Source organism: Cyprinus carpio, chromosome A7, assembly GCF_018340385.1.
Source record: "Cyprinus carpio isolate SPL01 chromosome A7, ASM1834038v1, whole genome shotgun sequence".
NCBI lineage: Eukaryota > Metazoa > Chordata > Actinopteri > Cypriniformes > Cyprinidae > Cyprinus > Cyprinus carpio.
In genome coordinates, this window is record NC_056578.1 from 38,042,518 (window position 1) to 38,070,334 (window position 27,817).

Below are 27,817 nucleotides of genomic sequence, written 5' to 3' on the forward strand. Positions count from 1 at the left end.
TTTATTGCCTGATTCCGAGCACTGCTGGGAAGTTCCAAGGATGTCTAAAGTGTTTCCCCCATTGCTGGTTTGGGAATACAAACTGAAAGCAAAATGTTTAGAGTGAAACATCACTTAACTCTCTGAGGACAGCTGCATGTTTGTGTTGTTAGGATCGAAATATTGCAGGCTAAAACTCACCCGTTAAAATGTCTGTGTGTTTTCAATTTACACAGTTTTAAAAAAGAAAGCATAAAAATTCATCTCAAATGAGGAAATCTCCCCAGAGGAGCACGCTTGAAAACAGCACGACAGATCCAGCTGTATGAGCCATTGATGGGAAATGTGTGGCTGAAGTAATTGACCCGTTACATTCGCACCAGATCGAGGACATGCCTTTGCCTTTTCCTCAGCATTTCTGACATGCATTAATCTCATCAACTCGATAAATTACAGGTCATGAAATTACGATGCTGTCAATTTGTTGCTCGTTTGGCATTTTTAGCATCTCCACATTACTCACCCTCCATCCACTCTGGTAAATTATAAGCATCCCTGTTGACCAACTAAAAATATCTGTCCTTAAAGTGAACCATATATGCGGTATTGCATAACTGACCATACAAAATATCCTGACCATCGCTGATTTTAGAACAATGTCGTATTGGTAATGTGAACACTGCTTGGGTTACCTCAGTTTTGGGGATCATTTAGTTCTGGTAGCAGTTGCTGTAAAGGGGTAGGTCCATAAAAACACTTTTTTTTCCATTTCCTTTGACCCTGAAGATGTTTTCAGGAAGTGTTTGCATCACAGGGTTATTCCAGGTTTCCTTCAGCTCAACACATTCAGAAGAATGGGGTCTCCTTCTTGGCCCAGCTGAGCATATCCTATCGTTGGTCTGTGGTTGACAGAAATAGACTGTCCCATATTTGGATTCTGCATTAGCTGCTGTCCATTTTGATAAAACTATACAGTGTTGACAGATGAAGCCCAGTGCTGACACCTCTTTCCCCAGTGTTATTGTTCTTCTTCCTGAGAGATTTTCAGCTGTTGTCCACCAAGACCTGAAGGTTATGATGGGCCAAGAAATCTTTATTCCATTTATAAACTATATTCTCACACTTTATGAAAACACACCCGCTCTCTTTTCCTCACTCATTGTTAGTAGCTGTGTTCCAACACCTAGTGAGCATCATAAATTGGACAGCTTTTTTTAGGCATCATATGCTCACTCCCAGTGCTAAAGCTCAATTATGTTTTACAAATACTGTGCTTTGGCTAAATTCTAAGGCAGCATTGCATAAATCCTATGCTTCAGATGCCTGTTATGAAAAAGTTTAAAAATTGAAAATTCTGATAATTAAACAGTGCAATTAACAGTTTTAATGATAAGTTAAGGAATGAAAACATTCAGTCATAAATAATTTAAATTTGTTGTTCCAAACCCATTTGATTTTCTTCTGCATAACACAAAAGTAAATCATTTTAATGGATATCTGTTTTGATATCAGGGGTCAGCAAAAAAGTCCATACAACTTGTTTCTTTTTTTCTTAGTGCTCTGGTTGGATTTGGTGAAATTAAACCCAATATCTAAGCAATTGCAAAGTAGATTTGTGGCGGCTACAATGAGTACTGCAGAGATGAGATTGATGGCCAAACCCTTAAAACAATTTGGCAATTTAGCACTTTTAGTTCCATTGTGAAATAAGGGTATGGTTAAAACAAATTCAAGATATTTTCACGTTTATTTCTACAACATAAAAACAAAAAAAATAGCAAGGGGTATCACAGATTTATTTATTTATTTATTTTTCATTAAAATCCCCTTGTGATTAATTAAAAAAATTAGTTGCAAACAAGTGGTTAAATGGGCTGCAGAAGTTCTCTAGGAAACTGATTAAACACCATTACACCAAACAAGAAAACATTGGCGCTGGTGACGCTGAGGTCATGTGACCATGGTATAGTTGGCTTATAACCTTCATTTAGCACAAACTTTTAATCATAAACTTTTTTTGGTCACAGAGCTTTTTCTGCTATAATCCAAAAGCCAATGGATAAATTATGTTACATTTTTGTCAAGGGAACCAGGGTGATGCAAACTTACGGGCTTGCATTAAAAAAAAGCAGTTTTCACTGCAGTGCTCTGTTGCTGTCCTGTGTGCCATCCGGTGCTTCACAATCCGTTCCAGAATGATGGCTGGCCAGTCCGCCACCTACTGGAATGGAGTGTGAAGCTCTGAATGGCACAAAGGAGACCAGTGGTAGCCGGCCACCGTGATTTTGAAATAGCTTTGTCGTTTCTGGCTGAATTACTCCTTTTGTTGAGCCAGTGTCTAAACATAATCTTCAATATTTGATTAATTGTAGAGCGTTTCTAAGTAGCCCATAGAAATCAGGTCAGTTTGAATCTCAAGGAATATGTTTCTGCTGTGACAGCTTATGCATGTACCTTATGAAGCAGCATGGAAGTTGCACAACTCACAGTAATCAGAGCGGCTGCTCTTTCTTTGTCCTCTAACTGGGGCAGCGGTCCTCTGCCTTTTATGGCCGTCATTAAACAGAGATGCAAGTAACGGAACACAGTACAAGGCAGATGAGGATCTAATATGGTTGATCTGTCCTCCATGCTTTCAGCCGCTGAACTGATTCTTAACAGGTCAAGCTGGAGATCTTGTGTCTTGTTTGCAGTGTGGACGTGCCATTAATTTCTCACATGATGAGGAACTCTCACTGTCAGGCCAGCAGTGTAACTGAAAGCCCTCTGACATCACGGCTGCTAGAACACTATGGAGTGCCATTGTCACTTGACCGAGAGCTAATTTAAGGAAAAGGTTTGTCGTCTCTGATATGACTCAGCTGTTTCGTGGTTGCAAGAGTGCACACACAGTTTGGAGAACAATTGAGAGCCTTTCACATGACTTCTCCCTCCACTGGAGCGAAGCAGCAAGCTAACTTGATGTCAGCAGGTGAAGCAATGTAATGTGAAGCTCAAAGTTCAGCTCTGGCTCTGTTTTCACTGACCTTTCAAAGTACAGCCATGATTGTTATTCTGTATCATTAATGCTGTAACTCCAAACTTGGAATTCTCCTACGTGAAAATAAGAACCACTGGAACCACTGGATCAACCAACATACAAACCAGCAAAGTTGTACTTTGAAAACATATCATGACTTCAGAAAATGATCATAGAATAATAATCCGCATATTACATGTTGGATATTCTATGCAAATTAATCAATATTATTGGGGCGGCTGTGGCCTAATGGTTAAAGATTTGGACTTGTAACCCGAAGGTCGCAGGTTCGAGTCTTGGTGCTGGCAGGAGTTGTAGGTGGGAGGGAGTGAATGAACAGCGCTCTCTTTCACCCTCAATACCCATGGCTGAAGTGCCCTTGAGCAAGGCACTGAACCCCCAGTTGCTCCCCGGGCACTGGATATATAGCTGCCCACTGCTCCGGGTGTGTGTTCAAGGTGTGTTCACTTCTCACAGCTGTGTGTGTGCACTTGGATGGGTTAAATGCAGAACCAATTCCGAGTATGGGTTACTTTGCAAATGTCACGACTTTCATATTACAATAGTATTATCATTGTGCTACCCTTGAAATGCTTCATAAAGCATTGTTTTTTTCAGTGAATTAAAACCATACAGCGTGACCAGTGTAGTCGAACTGATTCCCTAACATATGACTGAGGTTCTTTTTAGTGAATCAGAAACATACAGTCTAGCCAGTCTGATTCCTGAACAAATGACTCTTAAGTGTCTTTTTTTCTGAAACCAAAACAAACGGTACTTTGCGACCAGTATAGGGTGGATTCCCTAACATATTTTGATTATTTTGGTTATTTATTCTGAATCAAATCATGCATCACAACAGTGTAGTCAAACTGATTCATGAACTATTGAAATTGCATACAACTTGTGGCTTATGAGATTTAAATCTTGCACATTAGGAGTTTTGTCAGTAGTATTTTATGAAAATAAACAAATGAATAAAAATGTTACATGTTTAGTATTATTGTTTAATATTTGAATTTTTCAGTTGCATGTTATGTATTTTGCAAGTTTTTTTACTTATTGAATTATCAAAATCAAATTTGGCAATGTAATCACATTAAGTTTTTACAAATATTTTTTTTTTTTCTCTTGACAATTCAGAAAGAGTTAATAAAACCATTAAGAATGGATAATATGATTCAGAATATAAACACAAGTATTCAATTCTCCCAATTTTGACCTTTTGTACTTTGTACTTAAGGGCTGTGTGGAGTGTACAGAAGCAAAGTCCTCTTATGTCGGGTTTATCCACAGTTCTTGTCCGTCTTGATGTTCTGTCTTGTGAACTAAACCAAGCATGCGCAGAACACTTCAGACTGATGCTTGGCTTTTGTAGTATTTGACTGAATGCCAGACTGAAGAGTCTCCGGCCACTTGAATAATAACAGCCTCAGGAATTAAGGGTATTGATGGAGCTTAAGCATAATAATACATAACCTATTATAATAATAGTTTATTAATAACACACAATTATAGACCTTGTCACCTTAAATTTAAGGCAAATAAAAAGGAAACTGTAGGGATAGGAGCACAGTATGTTCACTATGGGTTGTATGTAGGTTGTCATTTGCATCAAATTACCGCGCCTTTCCTGTCCAATTTGGGTCTGTGTGGCATTGCCGTCCCACATCATCAACCCCACGTACGCTTCTCATTATTTGTTTATCAGGATTTGGCTGGGAATTTATCGCATACTTTGAATATTTTCATATTTTTCTGTAATTTTCCTGGAACCGGTCCCAATCTGACAAGGGGAAGGAGCATCCCGCTCTTCCGTTTTCGCCTGCCAGCATTTCAGATTTCCTGCCTTCTATTGTGGCTGCAGCGGGATGCTAACATCCTGGTTCAAGCCCTGAGGTCAATCCAACACACTCTCTATAGCTCTGTCTTTCATTCTCGCTGTCTCTCTCGCATTCATTCCTTCACTCTTTATCCTCTGTTTCCACCCACTCACCTTATCGCTGTAGCCTAGGTGTGAGTCAAAAGCTGTCTAACGCTAGTCTTTTTGCAGAATGCAGTAGTTTCCCTCTTTCTTTCATCTCTGTCCTTGACTTTTCATCTGTTGCTCTTCCTCAACTCTCTCCTGCCAGGCCGCCATTTGTTATCCAGCCTTACTGTGCCTGCCAAGCCACTTTAAGGACCCCCTGATTTCCGCAATGTGGAAAACGCGGACGGAAACAGTTACTTCACACATACTGAAGCTCGCATAATGCTCGCAGTGATTTCAGCATCTGCCACCTCAATATATGAGTACATGAACATAAACAATCTCTAGAACTGCTCAGAGTCACTTCATGAGCATTTGACCATTTTAATTTGAGAGAAAATATCACATCATAGGCACACAGAAATGTTAAGGTAATAATGGCAACTGGTCAAAATAAAAGTTTGGTTTAACTTGAAGAAATTATTGTGCCTGAAATATATTACTGTTGTTCAGTAGAACGTAATACTACAACTACTACCACTATTACTATTACTAAAATTATTAAAACTTTATTTCTTTAAGGAATAATTACTCAATATTTCTTTCATGTTTTAATTTTAATACTAAATCCCTTTTGTTTATATTTTTATACCGAATATACTGAAATTTTGGCACCGTGACACTAGTTTGAGCTACAGGAAACTCAACTCAATTCAAAAGCTTCAATTTTTACACTGTCTTTTTATTGCAGCACATTCAAACTTAAAGCTGATTGTAAATAATTTATTTTGCTGGGACATTGAATTTGCAGCAGCATTGATTCAGCAGCAGGACAGTCAGCCAGCTACAGGATATTATCCAGGTTTATTTATTAAGATTTTCTATGTAACAGAATGGATATAGAGGGGCTTTTGGAAGGGCACTGAGTCAGTTAGTGGTGTTTCCTGCCTTCTGATGAGAGGATGTACTATCTGAAGTGGCACATCCTGCATATGATCACAAACTATCCCATTTGCACACTATCGTGCCATAACAGCCTCATACTGCATTCCAGTAAGCCCTGTCAAAACAATGAGAAGTGTTTAAAATGAATTTCAACAACCTCAAATTCAATTCCTGTGATTTTCTCTGTACATATGATGTCACCTCTTATGGTAACCAGAATTTACTTGTTGCTTTTGTGCCGACTGGATATTCTGGTAATGTCAGGTTCTTGTAGAGTCAAGTCTAACGCTGTTTTTTTTTGTGCTTGTACAGTTCTGCCAGCCTGGTGGATGGAGGCTGTCTCGTGAGAGAAAACTCCCAACATTCTTCACAGTGGTGCTGACAGACATAGACTCAGAACGACACTTCTGCTCCTGTCTGACATTCTTTGAGGCAGAGGTCAACCTTCAGGTGAGATTAAGGCCATGTTTTTATTACAAGGTCTAGTTAGGGGTCCAGGCATCTCTGCTGTTGTGTTTGTATTGACTTTCTTTCTTCCTTATTAGAAAGGTGTCAGAGACCAAAAAAACATTACTCTCTGCTTGTATAATTGGGAACCGTATGAGCTAGTACCAACATTCATTTTTGCCAGAATCATTTTGAATTTTTTTTTTGTTTATGTTTTGTCCATATCACACAAAATTTTAAATGCTGTATCATTTAGCAGATACAGGCCAATAAAATTTTAGGCTATTCAGACATTACCAGTCCCACACATTTCCAATGCACGCTTAAAAGCAATAGTGAATAAGATGCATTAAAATTAGTCCTATATATAACTTTTCAATTAAATGCTCACAGTTGCACGGCAAAGTGAAAAAAAAACATTCTATATATAATTAAAAAATCATTTTAATGACCTCAGAAAGACCAGAGTATTTTTTTAATATTTTAAGGATATTTGGGTCTTGAAAGTAAGCATTTCAACCATTCAACCACTTTGAGAACCTTTCAGTAATGGCTGCTGTGATCAGGATGGGTCACAATTTACTGCTGCATCTTGAAGTTCACTGTCCTGAGTGGAGAATGAAAGAAGAGGAGCTGCAAGGACCTGGGGTCGGAGGACAGCTATGTAAAGAATGCAGCTGTAATTTCTGACTGTTGCCCAGCGCCCATCAGGGTTCCAACCTCAGCTGCTTCCAGTGATAATGAGGCTAGAGGAACAGCTTCTGTAGAAGATTTTCAGTTGTCCCTCATTTTGAGAGGAAAAACATTGAGCAGACACGTATTTTTCTCTTTTTTTGCTGAGATGTTTTAACATGAAGTGGAAGTCCTGGAGTGCAAGGAACCAGTGCACCAGAGTCCTTGACTGAGATGATCTACTGTATTAGGGCAAGGTTGGCAACAAGGGTCAAGTTTTGTGTCCATTTTTTGTTGTGATTAATAGAGTATTGTTTTTTGTGTTGTGCTTTTTTTGTGTATTATTTTTTTTGTTTTTTTTTTGGAAAAAAGAAGATAATATTTTTTTGAATGTGCCCATTTTGATTAATGGACCTACATCTTCTGAATGTCCAAATAAGTTACACATGGACACCAAGTTGTTTGGAGGACACATGCCAAGTTTCACTATTAGAGGGAGGCTGTAACAAGGAGAATCTTGTAAAAACCATTGGAGTAAGGAAGTTAAAATTTGACACGCTTTTTCTTTGCTGCAAATGTTAATATACTGCAATAACAGTTGGACAGATGAACAAGAATGCCGGCCGCCAATTAAATTTTATCAGCCGTGTGTATTTCTTTCAGGCCTGACTATAGATCAATATAACAGGCTTCAAACTTCTTAGCATCTTTTGAGGTAAACTGTTGGACAACAACTGTATCAATAGCATCTGTTCTGCCAGTTTGCCAATTGCAGTCTTATTCCAGCTGCTTGGACCCTTTTTATTGTCACGTGTGGCTATATTTATCTAAGTGTTTGCCAATCATTTACTTCTGCAATCACAGAGTGTGAAGTATAACCATCATTGATTACAATGCTTACAAGGTGTTACAGAACCTGGAATCTTATGAGTACTGTATATCATCATATCAACTGTCTTTCTGATAGCACACACAGCTTTCAATGAGCACAGCTGTGTGCACCTACTGTTAGCCAAAAGCACTTTTGGATTTTATTAGCAGACAAGTATAGAAGGTGTGTTAGCCTTGTTGTTTACATTGGTGTATCATTCTGCTTCCTCTGGCTGGGAGAATATGGCAGCACTTAGATCTGTATGTATTTCTTATTGATAATTTTTTATGCCACTCCTGTTACAATGTTTGTCCAATGGGGTGCAGTGATGTGGCACAGGTTTGGTGTAATAACCCAAATGTTGTAGGTTCAAATTATCCCACTTATGGTCATTTCAGATTTATATTTTTTTATGGGTTTTGTGCCTCTTTTGTTCTTTGTTTCTTTGCATATTATTTATTTTTGATTTAATATATTTTTGTCTTTATTTATTTTTATTTTTCTATGTTTTGTGTTTGTCATGTCAATAAACTTTGCCACATTCATGCTTACTACGCCTAAGTGCCTAAAAGGTTTTTCATAAGATGATGATTCCAAGTGCAGTCATGTTTTGCATTAGTCAAGCTACTCAGTTCAAGTTCATTCCTCTGTAGACAAATGCAACACTGCTGTTGTTTTCAATGAGACAATTCAGGAATGCCTTCAACAGAGCAGTGAATTACTAAGGAAATTGGCTCCACAGATTTGAATCATTTAGAATGTTGTTCATCAGAAAGCAGGTCAGATGGGAACCATTAATCTTGTAGAGACCACTGAATGGCATTTGGATTTTTTGAAAGTTTAATTATCAGCCAGTTTCAAGTGTCACCAAAACTTTTTAGAGAATTCATGGCCTGAATGTCATTTTGTATGTAGTGTTGTGACTCCATTTAGAGAAGCATGTTGAGAGAAACAAAGAGAGGATGCAGTGGCGCTGAATCACTCACTCTATTTGTGAAATTACAGTCTGGCAGAAAGATTTTAAATTACTGATTGATCATCTTTGATGATTAATTTACTCTACCTACGTAGTAAATAAATGTTTGTGGGAATTTCCCGCATTATGAGCGGGGAATTATTTGCAATAATTGAAATCCTGTAGCCCTGGAATGTATTCATTTTTACCTGCGGAAATGATGCAATCGTCAGGAGAACCAGTTCATCACATCCAAACATTCCACATCTATTGAGAGCAGCATCCTAGTACCGGCAATGTGGCTTAATTCAATATTCAGGATGTGGTGGTCATCATGACCCAGACTAAGCTTTTCAATGCTGTGAGTCACATTAATTTGTTAAGCAGGCCACTTACTGTTCAAATGCCTAGAAGGTTAATTCTGCAGATTCACTATGAATCAGCTCGTTTACCACAAGCATCTACATGGATGCCAGCATGCAGTCTTAATGTCAACTTCCTGTTTCTTTACTGGCTGAGTACAAATAAACCAACTCATGAATGTGTTATTCAATGGTTAATAAAAGCAGGAATTCTTTGCCTTTAGAGGCTGGTGGTTCCAGAAGGTTACAAAACTGTATGACAGGAACTTCAGCACGTCATGTCTTTGAGCTTTGATGACCCCCAGCTGTTGACTGGCGCTGTCCTCCTCTGTGGAGTCAAATGTGTGTCTGCTCTCTCTCCATTGCTTTTGGTCTCTCTTTTTCACAGTGAGACTGCTAATCTTCTTTATTTATATTGTGTCCTTTACTACTGAGCCTCTTGGGAGATTTAGAGAGAAGGCCACCCATGAAGAGTACTTCACAGTGTCATCAGGCACATTAAGACTGAAGCATCATTCTTAATCGCAGGCTCAATGTCTTAAGGTCTTTTCAGTTTGTCTGCTTTTGTCTCATTCTCACTGTTTTTCTTTGATATGCTTATCCAGAGGTTCGTAATGCAGAGTGATTTCTTTCACGTAATGATCATGATAGTCCATTATCTCATTATGCTGTATCTCTCTTGGGACGGTTTTCCTTACATCAGTTTATTTTGGAGTGACTTGATGCTAGACAGTCTTTTGTCCCAGCGAACTGCATCCAAATTCCCATTCTATTTGTCCTAAACAGTATTCAAAATAAAGTTAGTGAGTCCCAATAGTATGTTGAAAAAGGTATCCCAAAGGTACCCAAGTGATCTACTGTTTCCATTGGAAATTTGAAGTGCAGATCCATGCACATTCTAAAAGGATTTGGGCACAAATAAATTAGCACAAAAAAAAACTGTTTAAAAAAACTACAAAGTACACCAGTGTGGTTCATTAAAAACACAATTATCACAAAAAGAGTACTGGGACGCAGTATGTGTTTAGTACAGTTGGCCCTTCGCTATGCGTAGCCTCACAAATATTATTGAACAGTTTTGTAATATCTGGTTTTTGTATGTCTTTTTATTAATGTTTTTGTAAATGTTTATGTATTTAATTTTTCAAGAATTTGGATAGTTTTTCCAAAATTTTAAAACAAATTATTCATAACATTTCTGTCAAACATCGTTGTTAGGTCACTTATAATAGCAACACAAAGTAGAGAAAATGCAAGTGATATATGTGTACATACAGACAACAACATTAAAATGATCCTCATTCACACAGATCCACTAAAATGACTTAAAACATTATGGTTGTTAAGTACTCGCCATACCTATAGACTAAACACATAATACGCATATGCATGATGTCACCATTTACACAAATTTGTGTTTTTGTAGTCTACTCTGAGATGACTATTGTATCGCTTTCAAACACTTCGAAGAAAAAAAAAAAGAATTCAAAATGCTGTTGTCATGTAAATAAACGGCCAAAAGGCTTTTACATTTGTAGTTGTAAACAGTGTTATATAAACATCCCCCGAGTTAGCAACAGTAACCAAAAGGAGTGGAGCTTAGCAATGGGTTAATCAGCTCTACGTGCTAAAGGCATCTTTGCATTGCGCTCAAGTGTGCCGCACACGTCCTGAAAAGTGAAACCAAAACATTTCGATCACCATCTGGTGGCTGGCTGCAGTATATGCAAACATTCGCATAAGCTTCCTTAACTGTATGTGCTAGTCTTGGAGTAAAGTCTTTGAAAGTGCAAAATTCTGTCCATTCCATTTCACACTATTTAATGGGCTTGTTTTTATACATTCATTGGTTTTAACACATCTGCGGGGACCCAGCATTTCCGGTGTTGTGTCTTTGCCTAAAGCTACATCATTAACCCAATTAATATAAAATCATGACACACTAAAATATATTTTTCTTTTATCAGATTGGCAGAGGCAGCACTGGAGTGTATTTTTCTTCATAATTGAACCAAATCCTCCCAATAAGGTTGAAATGTGTTTCCCATCTGTGCGGGTATTTTAATCCTGTGCTCCCACTGATAAGATGCGGTAGATCTTGTGGCATGTTTTCACTGTCTGAGCAAATCAAATGGGCTTCAGCGCAGGGGGTTAGGCGGCAGAGTGGGCATCGTTATGAGCTCACAGGCCTGACGCAGATGCAAACGAGACAATTAAAAGCAGATTGTGAGCAGTGGGACGTGACTCAGGCAAAACCTCTCCTTCCTATCACTGTATGATAATGATAATATTGATAATGAAGTCTCCTTTTTGTCATGAATAGTTCATCCAAAATTTGAAATTTGCAGAAATTTTATTCAACCTCAGGCCATCCAAGATGTATGAGGGTTTTTTTCATGGGAACAGATTTGGAGAAATTTAGCATTACATCTCTTGCTCACCAATGGATCCTCTGCAGTGAAAGGGTGCCGTCAGAATGAGATTCCAAACATCTGATTAAAAACATCACAGTAATGACTACAGTGCATCAGTTAATGTCTTGTGAAGTGAAAAGCTGCATGTTTGTAAGATACAAGTCCATTAATAAGGCGCTTTAACTTTAAATGGTCGCTTCTGGCCAAAATGCTGGTCCATAATCCCTAATAGCGCTTCTTCCAGTGAAAAAGTCCTTCCCCTGTTGTCCTCTAACTTCAAAATCCACTGACATATTTGTATACAACAGTTTTCATCTTAATCAGGAGAGAAATTTGCACAGATCAAGCCCTGTTTACTTACGGAAACAGTCAAATTGTAGTTCTAAACAAATATCATATGTTGATGTGAGAGGACAACAGGGGATGGACTTTTTCACTGGAGAAAGCAATATTATGGAGAGTGGACTCAAATTTTAACTTAGATGGTCTGAAGTTAAAATCAACTTGATGGATTAGTTTATTACAATCATACAGCTTTTTGCTTTAAAAGACATTAACTGATAGACTGGAGTGGTGGGGATTACTTTTTATCAGCTGTTTGGACTCTCATTCTGACGGCACCCATTCACTGCAGATAATCCTTTAAATCTCTTGTAATATTGTCAAATTTGGCATGTATGTATAAAAAATTAAATGAAGATAAAACTCTAATTATCAGAATGAAATGAATAGAACTAAAAGGTTGGTATAATCTTTTATTGTTATAAGAAAATTAATAATTTAACAAAGAATACAAATATTAATAATAATGATAGTAATCTGGTACAGTCAATGGGAAAAACCTGCAAACGCTCATGACTGACAAGATCAGTAACTCTTTTAAAATATTAGCTAATTTGATCTTTTTATGACCAAGCAAGACTTTAGGGTTTAAAATATTGTGCTGTGACTTCCCAAAAATCTATTAATACGTTTCACTTCGTGGTTACACCACTTGATATTTTGTTGTTTTATGTTATCTTGTTGAAAAAGTTTTTCTAAACCAAATGAAACCCTTGTGATTTCAAAGAGTACATTTATAAGAACCCTTAAATGTATTTAATTTTGATTCTTAATTGGTATTCTGTGACTACTACATTTTTGCCTAAATTTATAGTTTATCATTGACTTAATCCTCCCGTTGTCCCATAAACTCAGTTTGGGTTGTACATGGTGTAATTACTATGATGTGTTTTTTCACTGATTGCATCTTTGGACGTGATTATTTAGGAAATTGAATTTTTCCAAATACTCACATGGAGACAATTTACACACATTTAACTCACATACTAAAGCAGGACTTGTAATGTGAGCCTAAACCAGTTCATTTAGCATCTTGGCCTTTGGGACAAGACCCTTGCACAAAAAAAAAAAACTCAAACCCAACCAATTTCCAAAAGCAACATCTATAAATATACCAGCACCTCTGTTTTTGCTCCAGGTCCCCTTTGTGGTTTCATAACAGCCAGCATGGGTCACTCCTTTATTCATCATGCGAGCCCATCTTAACTTTCTCTATCCTGACACTAACTCTGTCAGCGCACCGTCACTCTTTCATCTGATAGATATGCAGGACCCCCTAACTTAATTTGCTCCTGTTATCATTTTCTCTTTCTTGTTGAAAAAAGGCAGCGCTGTTCGGCTGACCTCATGACCATTATCACATTTGATGTATTGAAGTGATGTGCTGTTTTTTGTTTCTTTGAGGAAACTGGATTGAGCCTGAATACTGAGTGACTGTCGCTTTATACAGGCTAAGCTTGTCTACATAAGCTCAGCTTTATCAGTGATTCTGAGAACATGTACTGTAATCTTTATGCATTATTATCTAGTGTTCTCTCAACTCCTCAACTCAGATATTTATCAGTGGTGAATAACAAAGAATTAAGAAACAGAGCCCTGCAATCCCCCATCAGACATTCTGTCCATCTCACACAGAGGACACAGAGGATTTTTCTTTTTTCCACTGTCAGGCATTAAACAACTCGTCCGCTCGGACAGCCTACTTTTTGTCACATATCTAAATTAACTTGAAATAATGCTCTGTGAGTGAACTATTTTAGAGTCTCCCTATGTTTGTTGTTTTTAATAAGGTATAATATTTATTAGCAATTAATTGTTGAGCAATTAAAATTTATAATCTAATTGATGTGCCGCAAATTAAACATCAATTTTAGCTGAGAAATTACTCCTCGAAAGATCGTTTGATGTCATTATTGTGTGAAAAAAAAAGCATTGAATAGCCATTACAAAAAGATCCAATGATGATTCAATGGTGTATGAATAATCACAATAAATGAGTTAATATTTCTGAAAGCTTTTTAATGATTTTTTTAAATGATATGAAATAATTGAAGGTGTACTGTAGGTGTTGGCAAGTCATTCACTGTGTCCAAAATTGAATACTTCCCTACTTCAAAAAGTTAGTTCATATTTATATTACATTATATTTTAACTTAATCATGATTAATCACATCCAAAATAAAAGTTTTGTTTACATAATATATGTGTGTATACTGTGTATATTTGTTATGTATATATAAATACACACACATGCATGTATATATTTAAGAAGAATATGTTATGTTTATATATTAACTATATTTATATATAATATAAAATATAAGAATATAAATATATAAATGTATATACATGTAAATATTTTCTAAATATATAATTTATGTGTTTGTATTTATATATACATAATAAATATACCCTGTACACATACATATATTATGTAAAGAAAACTTTTATTTTGGATGTGATTAATCGTGATTAATCATTTGACAGCACTAAGGTGGTGGCAAGTCATTCACTATGTCCAAAATTGAATACTTCCCTACTTCGAAAAGTTAGTTCATCATATGATGCGATTTAAATTTTTCCTTTTTCTTTAGAGTGTTACAAGCTCTTGGTGCATAAAGAAGATCTGTAAAGTTGCAAAGACTAAAGTCTCAAATCCAAAGAGATATTCTTTATAATAGTTAAGAGTCCACCACTCCTACCTAAAATGGCTCGTTCTAACACACCACCACATGTCTACGTCATGATGTGGGAAGATTCGCATAAAGCCGCCCAAATATTCATGCAAACAAAGAAGACGTAACTTTTATTCTCACTGTTGCCACCGCCGCCATGTTGTGGAGACGCTGTGTGTTTCGTTGTGGAAGCAAAACTACTTTGTTTGGCCTTCCAAAAGAGAAAACAACTAGAAATCAGTGGTTAAGTTGTAGTTACAACACTGTGGAACAGTTCAGCCTAAATATTCAGATGTGTGCAGCGCATTTTGCGCAAGGACTGTTTCCGGTGAGAGTAGCCTGCCGGTTTCTATAAAGTGGGGCAGTTCCAACTTTGCAAGGACAGTCTGGTGCTTCTGACTCACAGCCTGTAAGTACTTTTTTAATATTTAAAGAATTTGCCACTGATGATTCAAAAGCAAGTTTTGAGCAGTGTAGAGTAGAGCTTGTTGTTTGTCGTTTCTCCAGAAATGGTTTAATGTTTATGCAGGGCGATACGAAACGCAACGCGTAAAAAGTCATTATAATCAGTAATTATGTCCCCACTGGATGCAACAAATGCCTCGCTTGTAATGGGTTTTATTGGTTTTGTCTCATCGCTCCGGGACACGGCATCACAGTATGGTAAGGGGCATAACATTTCCATCACTCACTTGAGGAATTCAGCCAATCACAATGCACTGGATAGCTGGCCAATCAGCGTACACCTCGCTTTTCAGAACAATGAGTTTTGTAAAAATCGACACGTTTCAGAAAGGCGGGGCATAGAGGAGCAGCAATAATGTAGAGTATGTGGAAAATAATGTGTTTTTTAAAACCTTAAACCGCATAAACACATTGCATTACACCAAATACACAAAATAATGTTATTTTTAGCAATGTCATATGACCCCTTTAATGAGTGAGTCATTCAGTCATTCATTCAATGATTCTTTCAAACTACTGATGAATTCAGAAACTAATCATGTGACTGTCTTTATGAAAGGGACACTGAATCATTTGCTCACTCATTTTGGTCAAGAACTTGGATTCATTAACAAAACTTTGCTCAGTGTTGCTTAGAAAGGCATAATGATTCTGGCATGGGTTTGTTTGAAACGATGTTAAATGACAAAATGAGCAAAGCATAAAATATTACTAAATAATACTAATTACTAAAATACTAAAACACAGTATTTACTTATTGTTTATTGAACTGTTGTATAGCAGACATTGTGCAGATATTTGGGGAAAAAACACTCTTGCATGTGTGATATTGTTAATCTATATCATATGATATGAATATATAAGACATATACATAATATATAAGACAAAAACCTATACAACCTATATTTATTGCCCTCATATCTTGAATTTTAGGGGCATATAACTGCATTCTAATGTGGTCAGTCGTCGTCCTACCTCATGTTCATCAGCAACTGCATGCAGTGTAAGATGACGTACAGCTCTGTGGCTGGGCGTGGTGCATTTAATGCATTAATAATTATAACATTTTTTTAATTAACATTTTTAATTGACAACCTTAATATAAATGCATATAATAGAATGTTATAATATAGATTGCATTTAGATAAAGCAAAGCGAATGGTTTTAACCCAAAAACTGTGTAAATATCAAATGGAAATATAACTTATTTAATATAAGAATTTAAACTGTACATGAAAAATCTCAAACTCCTAATTTAAGAAGCCCACCACTCATCCCTGTTGTTAGGGGTTTGTTATAAAGACTAATAACAAATAAAGTGTTTAGAGATTGTTTTAATTCAAAGAAATCATGACAGAATCTGACCCAGATGTTGGTTCTTCCGTAATCACGGCCAGGCTTTATCTCATATGATTGCTCTGTACTTGTCCACCAACTCAAAGAGTACCTCAGCCTCATGGAATTTTATTTATTCCAGACTTTTTAAATTATTTTTGATTGTTTTCCGTTTCAGGGCTCAAAGACGCTGGAGGCAGATGGGGATGTAGCTGAGGATGTGGATGAGGAAGAGGATGGTTTGATCCAGCCAGCTCAAATCTTTGCACCCAAAAGTTTGATTCTTGTCTCCAGGCTGGATTACCCAGAAATATTTAGGGTAAACAAAAATCTGTTTGCCTGCCCATCTGTTTGTCCATTACATTTTATAAAGTCACCCTGTGAAACACCACCTCTAGATAAAACAAAAACACTTTGTTTTTGCCAGGAATGTGTAGTTAAAAAAATCTTATTGCCTAAACTTCTGATTTTCATCGATGAAGATACAGAAAAGAGCAGCCAACTAGTGATTGAGCTGTTCTTTAACATGTCATTCAATTTCATCCATTTCCTAAGTGACCAGTAACTTTAGTTAGCAAAATTAAATTTTACTCACATTTTTGATGTGAATCATCCGTTCGTAACTAGGAATTTTCATGCTGGAGCTGTACTTGGATTCAGTATAATTAAAACCATCACTGGCTTGAGAACGATATTGATCGTCAGCTTTTAAATCATTAAAGTCAAAGATTTATGTCTGCTGATGGAATAAAAACAGGGATTACTGAGACTGAGAGGAATATCACAGGAGCTCAGAAGCAGGAAATTCACTCATTCAAAGTTTTATGCAGACGGCTTTTTTTACTTTTGGCCTACATTTATGTATTTGGCATGAGCTATGCCTGGGAATAAATTAGTTTATCTGTATTGATTGGTAAAAGACCAAATGTTTATGGTCACAAATCATATCCCTTAGTTTCTCTTTGTACCCATATAAGAAGGCCCTGCTGGCATTTCTTCTCATACATACATTCATGCATACTGTACATACATACATGCATACATACAGACAGACAGACAGACAGACAGACAGATAGATAGATAGATAGATAGATAAATCTCCAGATTTATGCTCTAAAGAATAATTTAAAAGCAGCTATAAAAGCATTGTTAAGTGATGTTTGCTAAGCAAGTCATCATTATTACTAATGCTCTTACTTGAGGTTAGGGATTTAAATTGTTTGTGCAGTGAACACGATTGATACCTCAAATTGTTCATTTTGTTGATAAGAATTATGATTTTCACTTGAGCATGCAATAAAAAAATAAAAATAAAAAACCTTAGACTTTCATTGAAGGAGGGACCAGAATATGGACCAACTGACTTCAGTCTGTAATCAACCACTCAGAAAACCTTAAAAATCACCTAGAACACTAGCAATACTACAGCAACCACCCAAAACACTAGCAACACCCTGAAAACCACTCAGAAAACTTCAAAAATTACATAGAACACTATAGCAACACCCTAGCAACCATGCAGAACACTATAGCAACACCTTAACAACCACCCAAAACACTAGCAACACCAAAAAAAGCAATCAGAAAACCCCAAATCACCCATAACAACACCCTACCAGCCCCATAGCAACCACAGATAAGACTAGGAACACCCTAGAAACCACTCAGAAAATCTCAAAATCACCCAGAACAGTATAACACCCTAGCTACCCCATAGCAACCACAGAATAAAATCACCCATAACATTATAGCAACACCCAGGCAACCACCCAGAACACTAGCAACATCCTAGAAACCATTCAGAAAACCCAGAACAGTATAGCAACACCCTAGCAACCACCCACAGCACTAGCAAAATCATACCGACCACACATAACACTAGCAACACCATAGAAACTACTCAGAAAACCTTAAAATCACCCAGAAAATTATAGCAACACCCTAGCAACCACCCAGAGCACTAGCAACACCCTAACAACCATTCAGAAAATCTCCCAGAACACTATAGCAGCATCACAGCATTCACACAGAACATTCTAGCAACACCATATCAACCATTAAGAACAACTTTGCAACTGTAGCAATAGAATCAAATTGTTAGGTCAACACCAGTATTGTAGCAGAGACTTTTGCACCACTCACATTGTTTTACATGTGTTTGTGTGTCAGGGACTAGCTGAATGTCTTTTTTTCTTTCTCTTAGGGCTGCTTGGGTCTGATCTACACCGTATACATCGACAGTCTGAGCTTTCCTCTGGAAGGGCTGGTGGCAAACCTCTTCACATGCTTGGTCCCATTGGGTGGAGGTTCCCAGGTCAGACATTACTTAACCAAAGAATTCCTCATCTGTCTCGAACCCTGACCCCTGTGGATACTCGAGCACACAGAGGGTTAGCCAGGGTTCATTTGTGTACCTGTGTACCTTGAGGAAAGCAGGGTGTCTCATATTGCATTTTGTTTTCACTGGAGACTCCTGAGATGTGGAAAGGGCTTTAGGGGTCAGTGAGAGAAGCCTGTTGTTTTGTTTAGAGCTAAAATATTACTAAATGTATCTCTCACGTTCTGGTTTGTGCTCCACAGTTCTTCATTTCGTCTTATTTTTCTTTTTCCTAAAACAGCTGATTTGTCCTTGAAATTTATGTTTTCTCTTTAAACACAGTTTCTGAATCCACTCTTTATTGTACCATGCACTCATATAAATCAAGCTAAATGAATAAATCACCAAAAAGATATTGTTAAACAATCTAGAAATTGGTTTTGAGGGAAATATATAAATATATTTGTTCTCTCGTGTTGAAATCGTATTTTTTTTTGTTTTTTTTGTTTATGTAATTCACCAATGCATTAAAAAATTCCTCCAGAAACTATTATTTTCCCCAGCTGGATTGTAGCATCATGGTGATCAAACAGGGTGTAAGTTATAAACAGACCCCAGGAGAGGTATATATTCATCTTTCAGTGTGAGTCTAACTCTATCCGCATGGAATGTGTCATGAGACTTCAGTGCACATCTGTTCATGAAACAGTCCACGTGCATCTTATTGGCTCTGTGTAATACACGTCTGCTGTTTCTTAAAATGCAAGAGCCAAGATATACAAAAAATAAGTAAAAATAAATAAACTTAGTAAACCTGCTAAAGTCTAGAGAGCTGTTTCACTGTTTTGTTGCTTCCAGAGGGTTTATGCAACAATGGGTTATTTAGAACCCATCACAGTTACCAGCACATTAAGATTTAAGTGCCCATATTTCACAAATCAAACTCTATTTAGTGTTTGTCAACTTGCCGTTGTTGAGTAACATTTGCAAAAAAAAATCACATGGCATTTTATGTAGAGTGTGTTTAAAAATATAGTTCTGTCAGGACAGAGCAGAGCCAACATAAATGTATTGCAGATATCATTAAAGTTCAGTAATTTAATGTAAATATTTTTTAAATGAGTCTGATTCAAAGGGGAATCAGAAGGCCAAATCCTGACTGAATGAGAGGAGGAGCTGGGGATGGAGGAGGGTAATTAGCTATTGAGCAAAGCAAAAGCTTCTGATAATACTAAAGGACCTTATATATGGATGCTGTGATAGGCGTTGGATCCCTATAGGTGGACATGAATCAGAGTCAGCTGATGCGAGCTTGACAGACGTGTCCTGCCAGAACTAATGCTACGCTTGAAACGGGCCCACTTTAGTTTGGGGACAAATTCTCACTATTAACTAACTATTAATTACAACTTTTGCCTCGATAAACTCCTAACTTGCTGCTTAATTAATATTTAGTAAGGTAGCTGTTAGGTTTACGCTCTAAGGGATCTAAAACATGGTCATGCAGAATTATGCATTAATATGTGCTTTATAAGTACTAATAAACAGCCAATATGGTAGTAATATGCATGCTAATAGTTACAGTTAATAGTGAGAATTAGTCCTTAAAATGAAGTGTTACTGTAGAAACATATAACATGGAAAATAATAAATTAAATTAAATTATGAAATTAATAGTTAAAAATGTTTATTTTTATATGCTTCAGCCTGTATTGTACTTTTTGTGTAGCTCTGTGGTGTTATTTGCTGTTTATTGTTAATGTATTTACATTATGCATTTGTCCAGACCAGAATGTTTGTGTTGATGTTTTCAGAAGCTCTTTTCACTGGGAGCAGGGGACCGGCAGCTCATCCAGACCCCACTCAATGACACTCTGCCAGTCAGCGGTAAAAGTGTAGCGCTCCTCTTCCAGCAGTTAGGTGGGTATCTGTGACTTTTATTGGTGTGGACCAGTAGTATACTGTATACAGTGAATATTGTATAGGATACTTCTTCCATGTCAGTTCTTAACTAGTCTCTGATGCTTTTTATTTTATCTTTTCCGTATTTATTCAGATATCTCCTGTCCTTTATAGTGCCGCTTAATGTCCCTTCCTGTAAACATGTTTTTGTATAGAGGAGTCATATGAGAATAATAGAGGAGAACAAGGGCAATTGAAACTTTTTTTGTAACATAACATTTCCAGTCAACTCAAATACAACTAGAAACTGTATATATACATATATATGTATGTATGTAAATATATACATATATATATGCACTACCGTTCAAAAGTTTGGGATCAAAACTGTTTTTAATGTTTTTTACAGGAGTTTCTTATGCTCATCAAGGCTGCATTTATTTGATCAAAAATACAGGAAAAAATTGTGAAGTATTATTATGATGTAAAATAATGTTTTTCTATTTGAATATACCTTAAAGTACAATTTATTCCTGTGATGCAAAGCTGAATTTTCAGCATCATTAATCCTGTCTCCGGTGTCACATGATCCTTCAGAAATCATTCCAATATGCTGATTTATTATCAGTGATAGAAACTGTTGTGCTGCTTAATATTTTTTGGAACCTGTGATACTTTTTTTCAGGATTCTTTGATGAATAAAAAGTTAAAAAGAAGAGCATTTATTCAAAATAGAAATTATTTCTAACAGTATACACTACTGTTCAAAAGTTTGGGGTCAGTAAATTTTTATTCTTTCTTTTTTTGAAAGAAATTAAAACTTTTATTCAGCAAGGACGTGTTAAATTGCTAAGAAGTGATAGCAAAGATTTATATTGTTAGAAAATATTTATATTTTGAATAAATGCTGTTCTTTTTAACTTTCATTAACTTTATTCATCAAGCAATCCTGGAAAAAGTATCCCAGTTTCCGAAAAAATATTTGTCAGCACAACTGTTGCCAACATCGATAATTCTAATAATAAATCAGCATATTAAAATTATTTCTTAAGGTTCATATGACACTTTATACTGGAGTAATGGCTGATGGAAATTCAGCTTTGCATCACAAAAATTAATTATATTTTAAAGGTCTTACTGATCCCAAACTTGTGACCGGTAGTGTATATATATGCTGTGTACAGTAAATGTCCGCATATTGTGCTATTTTTTTTTTCTTCTGGGCAGTTACAGTGGACATGCTACTGTATGTATATATATATATATATATATATAGAATTACAGAATAAGTCCCATTAATTTCCATAAACTTCCATAAACCTACACTACAAAAGGATTCACAAAAATTCTTCTTAAGAAATAAGGTTCGTAAGAATGTCCTTAAGTGCAATTCTTTGAAAATTCTTAAGTTCTCAAAATATGTTCTTAAGAACATCTTTTTTTCTCTTAAGAAGAAAATAACAGTCTTTATCAGACTGAAGACGCACTGATAAACATTTTTTTTTTAACTTTTATATAAGATTTTTGCGTTTCCTGCAGATTACTCTAATAATCAGAGTAAGTGTGTACACTATTTTCATCGTGACCTGCTTGACAAAATATTTGAAACTTTTTTTTAAGTTAAAAAATAAAAAGAAGATGGCAGTTAAGACTTTTTTTCTTAAGAATGTTTTGTGAGTCCGGCCCGCGGATTCGGGAGACACGCCAAAAAAAAAAAAAAAAAAAAAAAAAAAAAAAAAACCTGACATTCATTTGTTTTCAGTTCAGCTCTTTTGCTCAAATTGATATGCTGATAATATAATTGCTAATGGAAACATTTGTATTCAGTTTGAATATTGAAGTGCATGAAAAATATCCTGTTGACAGATTTGTTTTCTGTTCTTATACAAAAAAAAGTCAGTTTTCTCATTCACATATTACTTGATTAAGCACCACTGTGATTAAGTTACACTGGCTGCACCTTTCATTCTGTATGCAGAAAAATTAAAGCAAAGCATCTTTTTCCACTCAATGAGCTTTCACAACCTATGAATGCACAGTAGAGCTGTAATCGGGCCTGAAAAGTTAGGCCCGACAGAATTCAGCCCGAACCCATCAAGTATATTTTGATTGACAGCTTTTTAAAAGCCTGAACCCGTTTACAGCCTGACATTATTCAAATGTGCGCATGCACACAGCTCTTTTGCCTTTTGTCAAGAATGAGTCATTTATACATGTTTTAACATAATTTATTCATGACTAACATAGGCTATAGGTCACTTGGAAGTTGGAACAAAGAAATAAAATAAGTCCTCTGTAACATCGTAACATCTCAGCACTCTAAATAGGCCTAGGCATACACTTAGCCTATAAACAGGAGTCTTTCTAACAAGTCTAAAATGAGTCTTTCTAACAAATTAAATTAAGATAAATTCTAAATTAAGATGGGTATTTGGCAATAACGAACTTAAGATAAAGGCTCCGTGGGATTTGCTTCGCCACTTCTCTCCACAATCCAGCCTCAACGCGACGGTGAATAGCATCTGAAATTTAATAAAAGAATAATGCCAACATTAGCTTATATACTCTGTCTACATTATGCATTTAATACTCAATTAATATTTAGTTATAATTTGAAAAACATTTACACACCAAGATTAGGCTACATGTTTTTGTGGAGGGAAATTATTGAATCCACTGTAGATGACTTCAGCGCGGTCCTGCGCTCACTGATGGTGCGTCCAGCAATATAACCCACTGGCTCATTTTCCACACCTCAGACTTTGCTTTAGTTGCTGGTGCAACCAAAACGTAATCGCCAGAGGCAAGCCTCTGTTTCACTTCCTCAGCATCCATTTTCGCATCTTTCTTGTGCTAATTGAAATGCATCACATGACCACTCATTTACCACGCAAGCCGGAGCGCAAGCCTGAGCCCGACTCGAGCCTGTGTAAAATGATATAAATTAAGCCCGAACCAGACTGAACCTGTCGGGTCACGTCGGGTTTAGGCTAAGATCTTCAGCTCTAATGCACAGATGGTTTTGAAAGGGTAAAGTGATTAGTCAAATGTGTCAGATTTTGAAACACAAAGACAAAAATTAGTTCATGACATACACTGTTTTCATTTAGCAAGATGAAAATAAGTTGCTTATTATGAAAGAATGGTGTTGCATGGCAGTCTCATAGAGGAATATACTAATGGTGCATGTCCCTTGTTCAGCTGGAATACAGCACGCAGCATTTGGACAGATGTGCACGCATCACTTTATAACAGATGCATTATGTCGTACTACCATCCAGCTGCAAATCAGTCTGAGACTAATTTACACCACATTAACATCCTTAAGGCATTTTGTCAGCATGTAAGATTAAACTTTTCAAATTGAACGAACAGAGCACATGTTCTAAATCTGTCAAATAAAATCAGAATATTTAATTTAGCACTCAGTAATTTCTTCACCTTGTGTTGTGCAACTTATCCTTTTCCTCATTTTACCCGTTTCGTGTCATATAATATCATCTGTTTTATAATTATACGGTGTACTATTTTTAGTATTGGTCATGATTTATTTTGGCCAGAATTTGACTTGAACTATTCAACTTAGAAGTGTTCTAATATGGAGTTTTTCATTACAGTTCACAGGGGTTTTTCATTTTTTAAGGATTTATGTAGATCTCTGATTAATGACCCTTGTGCTAAACAATCCCCAAGAGTTTCTTTATAAACATGTTGACCCTTAAAGCAGCATGGTCTTTTTGATTCGAGCAACAGTGGCCTTGTCATCTTGAAGGGTGAATCTCACTTAGCCTGACATGAACTGGATCACATTTCATCTCAAAATCGCATTGCCCCAAACAGGAAAAAGGATTTATGTGAAGAAAATTAAGCTCATTTTTATAATTAAAAATAAATCAAAGTGTGTGTGTGTGTGTGTGTGTGTGTGTGTGTGTGTGTATATATATATATATTTTCTATTTTGATATATTTTAAAATATAATTCATTCTTGTGATGTAAAGCTAATTTTCTTAGTGGTTTTTTTTGTATTTATTGTTACATGATGGATGGATCAAAATACCTATTTTCTTAGTGGTTGCTCAAGATTTCTTATTACATTTACTACATTTATTATTATCAGTGCTGAAAACAGTTAGACGCTGTGTTACATTTTCTTCAGGATTCTTTGATGAATAGAAAGTCTAAAAGAACAGCATTTATTTGAAATATAATTTTATGTCTTCACTGATCATTTTGATCAATTTATGTGTCCCTGCTGAATAAAACTATTCATTTATTTCAAAATTTATAGAGAGAGAGAATCTGCTTTACTGGAATTTCTGCTTTTTCTCAGACCACATTCAAGTAAAAGACAAAAACATTATCTCTTGCTTTCCAAGATGTCTCAAGACATCTGTGAGAAACAAACGACCTTCCTGGATTCCTGTCAAGATCATTTGTACCTGCTCTTTGTCCTGCAATAGAAAGTTCACAAGTGGGTTTGTAAGACGGCCATAGTCTTTGACCCAGCAGGGGAGAAAACACCATCCCAAATACCATTCTGTGTGCCTGGTCTCTGATAAGAGCATCATGTCAATGTCTCATCCTCCCAGATACACGGTACTGCTGGGACTGATCTTAAGGTTACCCAAGCCTGTAATATCCCAGCAACAAGCCGACCTACATGAGCTAGTAAAATGTCATCTTGAACTCTTTGTATAAATTATGCTCTACCTCATCTCCACTGTTCTCCTCTGTGAATCAACAACAGATTTATCAATGATCAGGCCTCTCTGGCTCAGAGCGTGTCCTTGGTTAGACTGCATATTTTCAGATGGATTATGTCAACATTAAGGAAGTTGCATTCTAAAATGCCGTTCTTGTCTGCCATTCATTTACGCTTTACCATGGATTCACACACTTGTTTCAAGAATGTCTTGAACATTATGCTCAGCTTCAGGTGCTTTTTAAAAGCATTTCCTCTCGCAGGCTGTAAAAGGACATCATTGCCAATAACTTTATCCACACTTCTTTTGTCTTAGAGTGAGGCCTGTCTGGGTGGCCATCTGTGCAGATTTAGGTTGTTTTCATCTATTTATTTATTAATTTTATACTGTTGGATAAAGTATAAAATAGTAATAATCTTATAAAGTAGACAAATTAGCATCTGGCCAAAGGCTGCAGTGGTAGATGAATATGATATTTAAAGGGTATTGAATATGATATTTAAAGATAGTTCACCCAAAAATGAAAATTCTTCATCATTTACTCACCCTCAAGTTGTTGGTAACCAAACAGTTGACATTAGCCATTGATGTCCATAGTATGGATATATAATGGCTACTATTTGGTTACTAGCATTCTTCAAAATATCTTCTTTTGTGTCCAACAGCTGAAAGAAATTCATACAGGTTTGAAACAACTTGAGGATGAGTAAATGGTGACCAAATGTTCATTTTTGGCTAAACTATCCCTTTTATTACCATGTCTTTAAAGCCAGATGCTCATCTGTATATCTTTTAAGATCATTACTATTTTATGCTTTATCCAATGATGTATAATTTAAAATAGTTAAAAAAAATAAATAGATTAAATTAAATTAAAACAGGCTAAATTTAAGCTACTTTATTAAGTAACATACATTTTAGACACAATATTGTCAATATCCAGTTCCAAAATAGTTACAAACAGAATCACAGCAGAACGTTTGCGTCTCTGATCAACACAGTGGTGTTTCGTTCTTGAATAATTCAGCATTTTTTTACAAATCGCAGTGATTCAGTGACCCATTCCTAAAGATAGTCATTTGGTTCGTTCCAGAATGAATCAGCCATTTTGAACGAATCGGTTGAATGAATGAATCAACGATTCTCTCTTTAAGGCAGTGACTTGTTGCCACCTACTTGTGGTTTTAGTTTCATATTTAAAGTTAAATTAAATTTCCCCAACATTTCATTTTTCTGCACTGTAAAATGTTACCCAGTGTGTATTCAACATGTTTTGTATTTTAAAAAAATATATTTTTTATAACATTATATATGCAGTTGTTAACATCTAAATGCCATTGCATATGCAGCTTCTATAACACCTCTGCAGTGCAAAGATGGATTTCACTGAATTTATTTGATTGGTAACAGCTCTATAATGTCTTATTATCATTGCATTGAATAAATCAAAACATGTAAATGAAAGGGGACACAGGTTAGAAAGTTGCCTTTATGAAGGCACAAAAAATGCCTCTGGAAATCGATTTAAATATCACCCCTTAATGCAAAAGTTCTGGAAAAGTTTCTCACTGCTTATAGGTTTGAGGTGTTTTTTTCTTTCAGTTTTTATCCTGCAAAGTGTCTTCCATTTTGGTGTTATAGAAATGGCCACCCTAACTAAAATAAAGGAACACGTTGGCCATCATAAGGCTCAGTGTTTATTGTTTGCAGCTTTTTCTGTGTCTCTCTGTGCATGGGTCAGAAATATGTAGCCGTTTCAAAAGATAAGTCAGTGTCACAATGTCAGGAAGAGTTTTACTGGATGGCTTGCAAACATGATTATGAAATGTGTTGTTGTATTTTGGGGGCAGAAGATAACACTGAGATTCCAAGGAACGTTCAGAAGCAACTATGTAGTCATTGCTGTAGGCACCCTAGCAACCGCATAGCAACATGCTAGAAACCACACAGATTATGACGATTCAGCATGTCACACATTCACAATGACTTATTGCGTTTCTAAAACAGGTTAAATGGAATGACAAGTATTGCAATGCTCTTAAATATTTCATCCTCTCTTTGCTCATTGTTGGACAGACAGTGTGAATTTTCATATCTTGTTCCTGCTTATTGGTGCATATCAGAATTTGACACAGACATAATGGGAACACTGACCCCAGCAGCGCTGCGGATACGTCTGTTAATGGCTGGCTGTCTCTGTTTTTGCCGAGCTTGTGATTAATAGCCTCAGTGGTATGTTGATGACAAACAAAAACAGGAACTGTAAACTTTTATCTCTCGCTCTCTTCTCCGACTCCCGTTGAGGAGTTTATGTCGCCATTACATACTTGCCATCCTCAGGGCTTTCGTGCATCATCATGATAGAGACAGATATGCAAATGAACTGCACCCGCTGATAGCATTGTTTATTTGCATGCGTTCTTGGTATTGTTTTAGCACCAGA

General features: G+C 36.3%; 1 protein-coding gene across 2 annotated transcripts in view; it reads left to right on the forward strand.

The window, feature by feature from the left end:
* LOC109061742 (myotubularin-related protein 13-like) overlaps nucleotides 1-27,817 on the forward strand; it is a 129,177-nt gene that overhangs the window by 34,818 nt on the left and 66,542 nt on the right. For both annotated transcript variants that reach the window (XM_042761074.1, XM_042761076.1), the window contains exons 3-6: nucleotides 6,225-6,362; nucleotides 16,630-16,770; nucleotides 18,655-18,765; nucleotides 20,583-20,688. In XM_042761074.1, the coding sequence (XP_042617008.1) occupies nucleotides 6,225-6,362; nucleotides 16,630-16,770; nucleotides 18,655-18,765; nucleotides 20,583-20,688 (496 nt within the window). The remainder of the gene's footprint in view (nucleotides 1-6,224; nucleotides 6,363-16,629; nucleotides 16,771-18,654; nucleotides 18,766-20,582; nucleotides 20,689-27,817) is intronic.